General features: G+C 44.3%; 1 protein-coding gene across 1 annotated transcript in view; it reads left to right on the forward strand.

Annotated features, from left to right (window-relative positions):
* The first annotated feature begins 8,574 nt into the window (after positions 1–8,574).
* The window catches only part of tmprss15 (transmembrane serine protease 15), a 60,538-nt gene continuing 55,229 nt past the window's right edge, over positions 8,575–13,883 (forward strand). The window contains exons 1-4 of the mRNA XM_052015240.1: positions 8,575–8,741; positions 10,524–10,663; positions 11,554–11,621; positions 13,696–13,847. Coding sequence (XP_051871200.1) covers positions 8,606–8,741; positions 10,524–10,663; positions 11,554–11,621; positions 13,696–13,847 — 496 coding nt within the window. The 5' untranslated portion in view covers positions 8,575–8,605. The remainder of the gene's footprint in view (positions 8,742–10,523; positions 10,664–11,553; positions 11,622–13,695; positions 13,848–13,883) is intronic.

Raw genomic sequence — 13,883 nt, forward strand, 5'->3', positions numbered from 1 at the left:
CATGAACCAAGGAACTATTTCACTTCTAGTTCCACCAGCATTCTTTTCTTCAAAGGGAGCTTTGTCTGTTAACTGTATCTGCAGTCATTCTGCTCTTTGGGGTCAGTAAGGTGGTGGCGATACTGGTTATAGTGGATTCAGTTAACGTCATGTTCTCTCTCTGCAATGGGTGTAGGGTTCTGAGGAACAGGACTTCATATTTAATAAGGTAGTGAGTTTAAAAGAGTGAAAGTGAACTGATTGACAAATTTGAATTGTACTAAAGATATTCCCATCAAAGTGAGACACCACACCTCCACAGGCAAGGTCCCAAAGAAGCTAATGTTGTTAGAGAAACAAAGGACTGCAGATGCTGGAATCTAGATGAAAATCACGATGATGCTGGAGGAACTCAGCAGGCCAGGCAGCATCCATGGAGAAAAGCAGGCGGTCAATGTTTCCAGTCAGGACCCTTCTAAAGGAATGAAGGGAAGCCCAATATATAGGAGGGAAAAGCAGAGCAGTGATAGGTGGACAGAAGAGGGGAGGCGGGGTGGGCACAGGGAGGTGATAGGTAGATGCAGGTAAGAGATAGTGATAGGCAGGTGCGGGGGAGGAGGGGAGAGCAGATCCACCTGGGGATGGCTCAAAGGTAAGGAGAGAGAGGAAAAAAGTAGGAAAAAGAGGCCAGGAAAGCCTCTTGTTTTCTTCTTTACTTCTCTTCTCTTCTCTCTTCTCTTCTTCCCTTTCCTAGACTCCTTTTTTCATTTTTTCCTCTCTCTCCGTACCTTTGACCCATCCCCCGGTGGATCTGCTCTCCCCTCCTCCCCCACACCTGCCTATCACTATCTCTTACCTGCACCACCCTGTGCCCACCCCGTGTTTATTTTTAGCTAATGTTGTTCCTTTGGTCAAGAAGGGAAATGGGGATCATCCTGGAAATTATAGGCCGGTGAGCCTCATGTCACTAGTAGGGAAGCTATGAGAGAGGATTCTTAGGGATAGGATGTATGAGCATTTGGAAAACCATGGCCTAATTAGGGACAGTCAGCATGGCTTTGTGCAGGCATATGGACCACAATCAGGCAGAATGGATTAGGTGTCATTAGCTTAATTAGTTCAGCTGAAGGGTATTGGTGAATTGGTTTATTATTGTCACTTGTACCAAGGTACAGTGAAAAACTTGTCTTGCATACTGTTTGTACAGATCAATTCATTACACAGTGCATTGAGGTAGTACAGGGTAAAACAATAACAGAATACAGAGTAAAGTGTCACAGCTACAGGGAAGTGCATTGCAGGTAGACAATAAGGTGCAAGGTCAAACAAGGTAGATTGTGAGGTCAAGAGTCCATCTCATTGTATAAGGGCCTGTCCCCGTGCTGTACTGTTCTATGTTCTATGTTCACCTTTGGTACTTGACTGTCCTGTGTAAATCCTTCATATAAACGCATGAGAAATTTTGAATAAGATCAGGAGTAGCCCAAATAACTCCTTTACCCCTGCTTTCCCTTTGACTATTGGACACCCAAGTTGAACCTTTACATTTTCAACTTCAACCTCACTAATTCACCTCCAGCTCTTGGATGTTCTGAATCCATTAACTGATTCCCGTAGTAAGTCAAAGAAGGAATCCTGAAACAATCAAGGTTCCCGTTGTTTTATGTTAAGAAGCACCAACACATGAAGACATTGGTGCTCCTAATGGTTCCAGGATTAATTACCTGGTTGTTTTGGATAGATTTTATTGTTTACTTAATAGTTGCTGTGTTTGCAGAATGTTTGGTTGCTGGGATGGATTCACTCTGCAGTTATTGCTTGCACTGTACATTGCATCAGCTCAAAAGTCCGTTGCTGATTTTCTCAGTGGGCAAAGTTCAAGTGATTAAGGTTAATGAGGTTAGTTCTTGTTAACTCACTGCTTTGAAATATCCCCTTCCTTTTATTTATTAATTTATCCTGAAGGTGCTGCATCTCACAGGAAGGCAGGGGAGTGAATGCACTTGAATTGAGTTATAAAAAGAGATTAGATAGGCTGAGACTGATTTCCCTGAAGTGAGAAGGAGACTGAGAGGGGTTTATAAAATCATGAGGGGCATGGATATGGTCTTTTTCCAAGGGTAGGGGAGTCTAAAACTAGAGAGTATAGATTTAGGGTGAGAGGGGAAAGATTTAAAGGGGACCCAAGGGGCAAGTTTTTCACACAGAAGGTGGTGGGTATGTGGAACGAGCTACCAGACGAAGTGGTAGAGATGGGTACAATTACAACTTTTAAAAAAACATTTGGACAGGTACATGGATAGGAAAAGTCTATGGGCCAAATGCAGACAAATGGAGGCAGCTCAGGCAGGTATCTGAGTCACATGAGCCAAAGGGCCTATTTCTGTGTTGTATAGCTCTATAACTTAATAACACTTCAGGATTGAGCCTCCAGTGGGAATGTTGTTCAGTGGCTGAGTGCATCACATCTCTTTTTGCCCTCTCCTCACTCCAAAGTCCCAGATGCTTTCCAGCGTGGGGTCCTACCCGGAATTCCATTTCGGATTATTGTCCAAGTATGGATTCACAAATCCAACAAAGTGCCTTTGGTTGTCCCAACTGAGGTGGAGAGGTTTTGTGTGGAACTTCAGTGAACAGTTACAATGTCAGAAATATGATAGTCATAACAGAGTATTAGTGGCTAGTAGTCTTTGTCCTGGAGAAGGGGGGTGGACACAGTGTAGGGAATGTGGACAATGTTCAAATCATGACTGAGCCAGATGGAGAACTTCGGGAACTTTCAAATATGAGCTATGGAAAAGTTCACTGGAAAGATAATCAAAAGTAGGTCATTTAGCCCCCTTACCTGCCCCACCATTCAATGAGATCCTGGCTAATCAGATCTGCCTTAATGATCACTGGCATTCATCAGTCAGGGCATTGAGTATAGAAGTTGAGATGTTATGTTATGTACAAGATGTTGGTGAGGCTGCATTTGGAATATCATGTTCAGTTTTGGTCACCCTGCTACAGGAAAGATGCCATTAAGTTGGAAAGAGTGTAGAGCAGATTTACAAGGTAGTTGCTGGGACTCAAGGGACTGAGTTATGGAGAGAGGTCGAGCAGGTTGGGACTTTATTCATTGGAGCAAAGGAGAAAGACGGGTGATCTTATAGAAGTCTTATAAAATCAGGAGGGGCATAGAGAGGGTGTTGCACACAGTCTTTTCCCCAGGGTTGGGGAATCAAGAACTAGAGGGCATAGGTTTAGAGTGAGACAGGAGAAATTTAATAGGATCCTGAGGGGCAACTTTCTCACCCAGGGGGTGGTTGAGGCAGGTACATTAACAACATTTTAAAGACACATGAATAGGAAAGGTTTAGAGGGATAAGGGCCAAACACAGGCAAATAGGATTAGTTTAGATGTAAGTGTTGAGCAGTTGGGCAAGGGCCTGTTTCCATGCTGTATGACTCTATGAATCTGTGGTTTTACTGTAATCATAGAGGGCTTTGCTGACACCATACCTGGAATATTTGTGTAAAGTTTTGATCTCCTCACCTAAAGATGAACATTTGGGAAAGTACAGCGAAGATTCACTACACAGACGTGATGAGAAAGTGAGTAGACAATACCTGCGTTCTCTAAAGTTTAAGAGAATGAGAGATGATCTCATTGAAACCTACAGGGCTGTAAAGGTTGGGTGCAGAGAGGATGTTTCACCTGGATTGGGATTCCAGAACCACGGATCACAATCTCAGGGTTAGGACTGAGATGAGGAGAAATTTCTTCACCTAGAAGGTAATGACTCTTTGGAACTCTCCACCTGGGAAGCTTGTAGAGGCTCAGCCACTGAGTTCATTTAAAACAGATGGAAAGATTTGTGGAATCGGGGGACATGGGGATGGTACAGGAAAGTGGAGCTAGAAGATCAGCTAGGAATGATGAAACGAAGAGGTCCAGGTGGCCTGACAAAATGTTATGTTCTTCAGTTTTTATCTTGGCCTCAGTTCCACTATCCTGCCAGATACAGGTCCTCCCCGGGTTTCGGCAGGGTTCCATTGCTGAGAACTGCTCGTAACTCGAACAGTTCACAAGTCCGAAAGGTGACTGTGAACCGAGTTCCCCCATGGCAGAAGATGTCTGCAGCCCCGCAGCAGCCAGCGAATCCATCCCACCGGTCTCCCAAGTGCTCATCCGTATGTACGGGCTATACATACCTCAGGCGTTTGTAAGCTGAGGAGGACCTGTACCCATAATTCCTGATTCCCTATCGTGCAAAACCTTGCCTCAGCCATGAATAAACTCTAGGTCCAGAGCTCTCTGTGGTAGAGAATTCCAAAGATTCACCATTCTCTGAGATACAAAATTCCTTCTCATTTCTGTTTTAATTGATTGACTTTTTAAACTTTTTATTAGTCATAAACCTACACATTGAATCAGCACAGTACATCACGGGCACATCCCTCCCCACCATCGAGAGAACCTGCATAAGGCCCTGACCAAAGAAGGCAACGTCCATCATCAAAGATCCACACCATCCAGACCATGCCATCTTCTCGCAGCTACCATTGGGCAGGAGATACAGAAGCCTGAAGTCCCACACCACCAGGTTCAAGAACAGCTACTTCCCTTCAGCCATACAGTTCTTGAACCAACCAGCGCAACCCTAATCACTAAATCAGTAAAGAAATACTATGACCACTTTGCACTGCAACCAAGGTTGCTTTTTTTGTTTCAATTGTGTTCTTTCTTGTATCATTTTGTATATTTTATGTTTAATTTATGTTTTTCTTAAGGATGTTGCTTATCTGATGCTATATGCCTGTGATGCTGCTGCAAGTAAGTTTTTCATTGCACCTGTGCACACATGTACTTGTGCATATGACAATAAACTCGACTTTGACTTTGGACCTTCAGCCCACTGAGTCCATGCTGACTATCAAGCATGTATTTACTCTAATCCTATACTGATCTCATTTTATTTGCACCACCTTCCTGTCAACTCTCCTGAATTTTTACCACCAGTGGCCAATTAACCCATGAACCCATATATCCCTGGGAAGAGAGAGGAAATCAGAGCATCCAAAGGGAACCCACGTGGTCACAAGGAGAATGTGTAAACTCTACACACCAGAGATCAGGATCGAACCTGGTTTGCTGAGGCTGTGAGCCATCAGCTACAAAACTGCTATAGCAAGGTTATGAGGAAATATCGATATGAGATGAAATATCTTTATGAGATGAGATAAGATTTCTTTATTAGTCACATGTACATCAAAACACACAATGAAGTGCATCTTTTGCGTAGAGTGTTCTGGGGGCAGCCCGCAAGTGTCACCACACTTCCAGCGCCAACATAGCATGTCCACAACTTCCTAACCTGTACGTCTTTGGAATGTGGGAGGAAACCAGAGCACCCAGAGGAAACCCACGCAGACACAGGGACAACATACAAACTTCTTACAGACAGCGGCCGGAATTGAACCCAGGTCGCTGGCACAATGCTGTGGTGTGCAAATATTGCTGAGTCTGGGTTCTGGCAGTTCAAATGCCTTTCAGATCAGCAGAAATTTCGCAGAGTTATAAGTTGTAAAGGTTTGCATTCTGTTAAATAGAATATCCTCTGACCCCAGAAGGCAAGAGACTCGTTGGTAAAATAGTTGAGAAAGCCGCCTGTTCTTCAACTGAAGATAGCAGAAGACATTAGTTTTCTCCTGACAACACAGCCAGTCAACAGGAGACCGAGAGGTGTTCTCATAGTGTATAAAATCATGAGGGGCATAGATAGAGAATAAAGAATAGAGAATAGAGAATAGATATCTTTATTAGTCACATGTATATCGAAACGCACAATGAAATACATCTTTTGCATAGAGTGTTCTAGGGGCAGCCCACAAGTGTCGCCAAGCTTCCAGCGCCAACGTAGCACGCCCACAACTTCCTAACCCGTACGTCTTTGGAATGTGGGAGGAAACCGGAACACCCGGAGGAAACCCACGCAGACACGGGGAGGACGTTCAAACTCCTTACAGACAGTGGCCGGAATTGAACCCGGGTCGCTGGCGCTGTAAAGCATTACACCAATGCACACAGTCTGTTTCTCAGGGTTGGGGAATCAAGAACTAGAGGGCACAGGTTTAAAGTGAGACAGGAGTGATTTAATAGGAACTTGAGGGGCAGCTTTTTTACACAAAGGGTGGCATGTGTGTGGAATGAGCTGCCAGAGGAAGAGGTTGAGTCAGGTGCAGTGACAACTTTTAAGAGACAGTTTGACAGGTACATGGATTGGAAAGGCTTGGAAGGTTATGGGCCAAACGCTGGCAAATGGGACTAGTTTAGGCAGGCGTTTTGGTTAGCATGGACCAGTTGGGCCGAAGGGCCCGTTTCCATGCTGTGTGACTCTACAACTCTCTGACCATTTCAACCACCTATGGCAGGATGGTCAGCAGGAGAATTAGAACAACTAAGTAGCTTTCTCTGGTACCAGATGAGAAACAGACCAACTGGAAGACCCCAAACTACCTCAGGACCCAAGTAGGTGCTTGTTCACCTCTAGCGGTCATCTTTATTGACTATCCTTCCCCCCAAGTCCCCCTGTTGGTTGACTGCTTGTAAAACAAGAACGTACAGTAGGAAAGCATAATTGTATCACACAGTACATTACAATGGTGAAACTGGGCTGCACCACAAAACCTGGGACCTGGGGTCAAAGGCAGAACGTGCAACACCCTTAAACCTGCCCATTACTCAGGGATGGGCCAGGCATCGTCTGGGATCTTGCTCAGGCCAACTTGTCAGCTTTGCATCTTGCACAGGAAAGACGGATGAACACAAACAGAAGACTAAATAACAGGTGGAAGACGGGTGGTTGACCAAGTAGGTTCATCAGCACATTGTGAAGGTGGATTATTGCACCAGTGTTGAATGTGCCTTGGTGGCTAGCGTTTATTCCTCTCCCTCAGAAGGCTGCAGATTCAAATCCAATTTAAGAAGTGAGAACATAGACCAGGATAATATACCAATGCAGCAGTGAGAGAGTACTACATTGTAGGAGGACAGCACATCAGAGGTGATACTGATGTCAGTTCACTTATCCTTCTGGTGAATACGGGACATAGAACAGTACAGCACCGGACAGGCCATTCGGCCCACAATGTTGCGCCGATCTTGATGCCAATTTATATAAATGTCCTTCTCCTGTGTATCATCCATATCCCTCCATTCCCTTCATATTCATGTGTTTATCTAAAAGCTTCTTAAACGCCACCAAACTGCCTGCTTCCACGACTACCTCCAGTAACCCATTCCGGGCAGCTACCACTCTCCGCATAAAAAACTTGCCCCTCATGTCACCTTTAAACTTCCTCCCTCTAACCTTCAAAGCATGTCCTCTGGTGTTTGACATTTTTACTCTGGGGAGAAGATTCTGACTGTCTACCCTATCTATGCCTCTCATAATTTTAAAAGCCTCTAACAGGTCTCCCCTCAGCCTCTGACGCTCTAGGGAGAACAACCCAAGTTTGTCCAACCTTTCTTTATAAATCATACCCTCTAATTCAGGCAGCATCCTGGGATAAACCCCTTCTGCACCCTTTCCACAATCTCCACATCAGTCCTATAATGGGGCGACCAGAACTGCACACAATATTCCATGCGGTCTGACTAAAATTTTATATAGCTGCAGCATGACTTCCTTACTCTTATACTCAACACCCCGACCAATGAAGGCAAGCATGCCATACACCTTCTTTACTACCTTATCCACTTGCTTAGCCACTTTCAGTGAACTATGTACCTGGTCCCTAAGATCCCTCTGTACCTCAATGCTGTTTTGGGGCCTGGTGATGATGATGAATGAATGAATATGATGAATTTGCTGAGACAGTGTTATCTTCCAGTGCCTTGAGATATCTGCTGGTGGTGGTCTGGGTCTCAGAGGCATTCAGGAGGGCAGGGATCACTGATGCCTGATAGACCATGAGTTTTGTGCCATATCTAAGCTTTTGACCTTCAAACATCCTTTTCCTCAATCAGCCAAGTGCTGTGCTGGTGCCTAAAGGTGGTGGCAAATTTCAACACTGATCATGTCAATAGGTGTGATGGCAAAGAAGAAGTAGGGAAGACTTATTCCAACAGGGGCAATGTACACAAAATGCTGGAGGAACTCAGCAGGTCAGGCAGCATCTATGGAGGGAAATGAACAGTTGACATTTCTGGCCGAGACTCTTCGTCGGGACTTCACTGTCTTCCAACAGGGCCCTCCCTCAACAAGGTGCTTGGAGTAGGGTCTCCTTGTTTTGCCATTGGAAAAGGTGTTGCATTAATGCAAGAATGTGCTTCACCATTCTTGAATGTCACAATACATAGCTGATAATTAACATTTACTGCTGGCTTTCTGTGCACAGTTCAACAGATAAGCACCTCTTTTGGAATGTTGTGGTTCTTTGATTCTCTAACCAATTACATCTTGTGAATGAATCTGATTAAAAGTGCTTTCATCAGTATAGACGTGTCAGGTCATCCACCAATAGAAGCAACCAATTTCAGTATCTGGTAGCTATATTTGGGAGCCAACTCCTTTACGCTCTTCCAGCACTGAAGGGTTGACATCAAAGTGCCTGCACCATTCACAATACATACAGCAACATGAAGAGCTCCAAAAGCAGGAGGGTGTTCACCACACTCGAACTGCTGCTCATCTGCCTCTTCATCCTCCTGCTAGCAGTGTGTATCGGTCTAATCACCATTACATGGCTCGCCATCCATCGGCCCCAAGCACAGGGTGAGTAACTCCAGTTGATCTATGGATTGGACTGTGCAGAGACAAGATTTAACGCCATGTGATGCAGTGGCTCCAGTAACCTGGGTGTACCACAACGATCCATGGTCTCAGTAGTGTTATTAAGTCAAGTCGAGTTTATTGTCATGCGGTGAGGTACAGGTACAATGAAAAACTTGCTTGCAGAGGCATCACAGGCATGTAGGTTCAGACAGCACATAATCTATGCAAGACAGTGAAGAAAAAGACTTACAAAACAAGACAGTGCAATAAAACCACAATCAGAGACAAGTCTATGGCAGTGCAAGAGGTGGTCCGTAGTGTTCCATTGCTGAGGTAGGGTTAGGGTTGTACAGGTCGGTTCAAGAACCTGATGGTTGTAGGAAAGTAGCTGTTCCTGAACCTGGTGGTGTGGGACTTCAGGCTTCTGTTCCTCCTGCCCAATGGTAGCAGCAAGGAGAGGGTATGACCCGAATGGTGGGGATCCCTGATGGTAGATGCTGCCTTCTTGAGGTAATGCCTCCTGTAGATGCTTTCACTGGTGGGAAGGGATGTGATGGGTTTGACTGAGAGGAAGGGACAATCAGGTAGCATTTGGTTTTGATGCATTGACCAGGGATTCTTTGTTCTATGGTTCTATAGATAAGCATATGGAGGAATTGAAGATAGAGGGATATGTGGAAGGAAGGGGTTAGATAGTCTTAGGTGTGGTTTGAAGGGCGGCACAACATGGTGGGCTGAAGGGCCTGTATTGTGCTGTATTGTTCTATGATTCTATGTTTCTATGGTTGACTCATGCCAATCCTTCTGGAGGTCTTCGGCAAGGGAGACTGCTTGACCCCTTGGTCATAGCTTGTATCAACTACAGCCCGTCAGAGAAAATGACTCTGGTAACTCACCCTATTCATAGCACTCTGCCCACAATCCAAAATAGGTTTATCTTGAAGTGTTGGGTAGTTGGTCATTGGTTTATTATTGTCATATGTACCAGGTACAGTGAAAAGCTTTGTTTTCATGCCATCCAAGCAGATCATTCCATAACAAGTACATCGATAGAGTACAAAAGGAAAACAATAACAAATTATAGTCTTACAGTTACAGAGAAAGTGCAGTGCAGGTAGACAATAAGGAGCATGGGTCATGATGAGGTAGATTGAGAGATCAAGACTTCATCTTTGTCATATATGAGGTCCATTCAAGAGTCTTATAACAGCAGGATAGAAACTGTCCTTGAGCCTGGTGGTATGTATTCTTAAACTTTTGTATCTGCATGTGTTACATACATGGGGATACCTTCAAATTTACAGATATTCAATGCCTGTAATAGTTGGATTATCGAGAATATTTGGATTAGCAGCAGTGTGAGAATTTGAACGCATGTTAAGTTGCTACTACCTGTTGGTGGTCTTTACATTTAATAAATGCTGTTGGGATGTTAATGACGGTTGCATATTAGGATATTATTGTAATTTTCTGGAGTACTAGTTTGTCGGATGCTCCTAGTCTTGGGTAAATATTTAAGGAGGTGAGTGTGATGCTCTGTGGCTATTTAAATGATTTTGTTACCATCTATATATTTTGTTACTTTCACAACAGCCAGTTCTCCTGATGGGAAGTTGGGTGTTTGATTGGGAAATGAAGAACTTGTCAGGATTGGTAGCTGGTTAGCCAGTCATAAAATGCACAACTCTACTTGCATCCCTGCCTAAGGAAGTGCAAGGATCTTCCCCGTGGTATTGGAAAAGCTCTGTTTTAATTGTTCTGCTTTGTTCCTTTATTCTGCAGACAGCCACAACACAACCAGCCAGCCTCCCCAAATCTTACGAGGCTCCTTTAAGATAACTCAAGGAGCCTCGTACACAACTCAGCTGCAAAACAAATCATCGCTCCAATTCAAGGCTCTTGCCTTTGATGTCAGAAATCTGGTATGTGTGATTTAGCTTTCAACATTTCACTTTCCTTTTTACAGTAAAGTTTTATGGGGAGGCGGAGGAGAAAATTCAATCATTCTTTGATCACATGGGAACCTAGCGCTGACAATGAACACTGTTAGAGGATGCAAAAGGTTGCATTTACAAACTATGAAACATTGGATCTGTGTTGGGTGACACACCTTATTGCCCTACAGTATTGCAAAAGGAGAGTTGTATGGGGAATGACAACATCCCAGGAGACTCTCACAAGGGAATTGTACCAGGCTTGCAAGGGTGGCTCATATTAGGAAGTGCTCAGTCAAGTTCCATGACTGTGATTTAAACTGGAAGTGATTACAACATTGATTTTGAATCATACAGTGCTGAGAAAAGCTCCTTGTGATTGAACTTTCGGGCAAATATCAGTGCAAGTAACTGAGGAATGACTCATTTCAGCATGAGCAACAATCTTGGAACTTTGGTTCCCAAAACTCTGTTCCAATGGGGTATCTTGACTGGGCGTATTATACACTAACTGATAAAGAGTAATTGGCATAATTAGTCAACAATTCCATCGTGGTTGTCTCAGGTAACTCTTGGGTGGTAGAAGTAGATTGGGTGAACTTTGGTTTTATTCATCAAGCATTGGTAGCATTGAAAGATGCCACTGAGTCCATCATACCTATTCTTGTGATTTAGGCAGGATTGTTAGTTCTCTACCTGCTCTCCAAAGGATGGCTGTAATGGGGGGGGGGGGGGTCCCCAATCTCTTCAAACCTATGTTCCCTCTGGAGATTAGCCCATACAAGTGTAAAATGCTGATGAACAAGTTGCCAATGTCCACAATGTAGGAGCTGCATGCCAACAAAATGGGTTAACAAGGTGATTGTTTGTTTCTGTAGATACAGGAAATATATGTGTGGGGACAACACCAAGATCAGTACAAAAACTGTGAGGTTCTGGAGTTCCGGTGAGTTCCTATAAAAGCCAAGGCAGACTCGACGAACAGCACCTCACCCTTCCCTTATCGCCTCTCACAACCTTCCTGCCTCAACACTGAGCTCCATAACAATATCAGGGGCACTGCTCAGAGACATTATTGCTGATGATAATTTGGCCAAGACATTGTTCCTCCTTTCCTGATGTCCTATTGTATCTTCTGCTTTCCACCGCCACATCGTTTGACATTTAACTTACCTTCCTGCTACCCTCCAGACCTTTGTTTTTGTTCTGACCTTCGCTCCCTGTTTTTACCCTGGCTTAAAACTACTTACAATCCTAACTTTTCCAGTTTTGAGGAAAATTCATTGGCTTGAAAAGTTAAATCCTTTTCATCCCTCTACAGAGAGGTGCAGAACCCTGATGCAGGGTTTCAACCTGAAATATCAACCATTCATTTCCCCCCACTCGACTCACTGAGTTCCTCCAGCAGGTTGTTTGTTATCCCTCCACAGATGCTGCCTGACCCGCTGAGTTCCTCCAGCTGTTTGTTTCTTACTCCAGGTTCCAGCATCTGCAGTCTCGTGTATCTCCATTCTCTGTGTATTTCCTGTAGTTCTCTGGCCTCTTTCTCAATGCACTTAAAAAGATTCACAGATTAATCTTTCAAACACAACACTTCCAGTGGGAAGGCAACCATGTTTATAAATGGAAACACAACACTGCAGATGCTGGATTCTGGAGCAATTGGAGGAATTTTACGGGTCAGACAGCATCTGTGGAGGGAAATGGACAGTTGATATTTTGGGTTGAGACCGTTCATCTGGACTGAAAGATAGAGAGGAGATAGCCAGTATAACACTATTTCCAATCTCGCCTCTTCCATCTTCCTATCACCCCTCCTCACCTGGATCCACCTATCACCTGCCAGCTCTTGCTCCACCCCTACCCTTCACCTTTTTATGATGGCTATCTTCCCTCTATCTTTCAGTCCAGATGAAGGGTCTCGACCTGAAACATCGACTGTCCATTTCCCTCCATAGATGCTGCCTGACCCATTGAGTTCTTCCATCTTTTTGTGTGTTGAACTATGTTTACAACCAACTTTTCAATCCCTCTGCGTTCCTTGGAGTCACGAATGTCTGGCCCTGTACATTTGTAACTGAGGAAGGGCTGCATTGTCAGGTGATATCTTCAGATGAGGCTCTACCCTTTGGTTTAGCCCGATGCCAAATTATCAGACATGGTTAGAAGAAGAAGATGAGATATCTTTATCAGTCACATGTACATCGAAACACACAGTGAAATGCATCTTTTGCATAGGGTGTTGTGGGGGCAGCCCGCAAGTGTCGCCACGCTTCCGGTGCCAACATAGCATGCCCACAACTTCCTAACCCATACGTCTTTGGAATGTGGGAGGAAACCGGAGCACCCGGAGGAAACCCACGCAGACACGGGGAGAACGTACAAACTCCTTACAGACAGCGGCTGGAATTGAACCTGGGTCACTGGCGCTGTAATAGCGTTACGCTAACCGCTACACCACTGTGCCTGCCCAAACTGGAGGTTTTCTCAGTGCTCTGGGTTGAGATTCATCCTTCAAATGCAGAAAAATTTGTTCCTGAGAGATTTTGCATGCAAGTAAGACATAAAATAGGAGCAGGAGTAGGCCACTTGGCCCCTCAGACCTGCCCTGCCATTCAATATGATCATGGCTGATCTACCCAGGCCTCAATCCCCTGATCTTTCAAAAATGTATCCACTTCCTCTATAATTACCACCAATGATCCATCCTCCACAACCCTCCTGGGCAGAGAACTCAGAGATTCACCACCCCATGCAAGAAGAAGTTCCTACACACCTCAGTTTTAAATGATGGCACTGATTAAATATCATTTATTGAGTATAACAAGAAGAAAATTACATTTCTATGGCATCATTCACATCCTCAACAATTCATGGCCCCTGCAGTAATTTAGAAGTGAAGTCATTGCCATAATGTAAAAGACACAAGTGGCCATTTGGCATACAGCAAGCTTATTGTAACCCAATAACACTCCAGTGAACCCTTGTTAAAGACAAGATGTTTGGCTGTTTTTTTTCAGGAATGGCAGTGTAGTTTCATTTTTTGAGCTCCATTTCACGACCGCTGTGTCAAACACCACTGTAAGGAATGAGATGGTGGCAGCCATTGAAGCAAATGAGGGGTCATTTCTGGGAAACTTTCAAATAGACCTGGACAGTCTTCAGATCACAGGTAAGGGGACGGGCTGAAGTTTAAAGTGAGGTGAGA

This window comes from Pristis pectinata, chromosome 4 (assembly GCF_009764475.1).
Source record: "Pristis pectinata isolate sPriPec2 chromosome 4, sPriPec2.1.pri, whole genome shotgun sequence".
In the NCBI taxonomy this organism is placed as follows: domain Eukaryota; kingdom Metazoa; phylum Chordata; class Chondrichthyes; order Rhinopristiformes; family Pristidae; genus Pristis; species Pristis pectinata.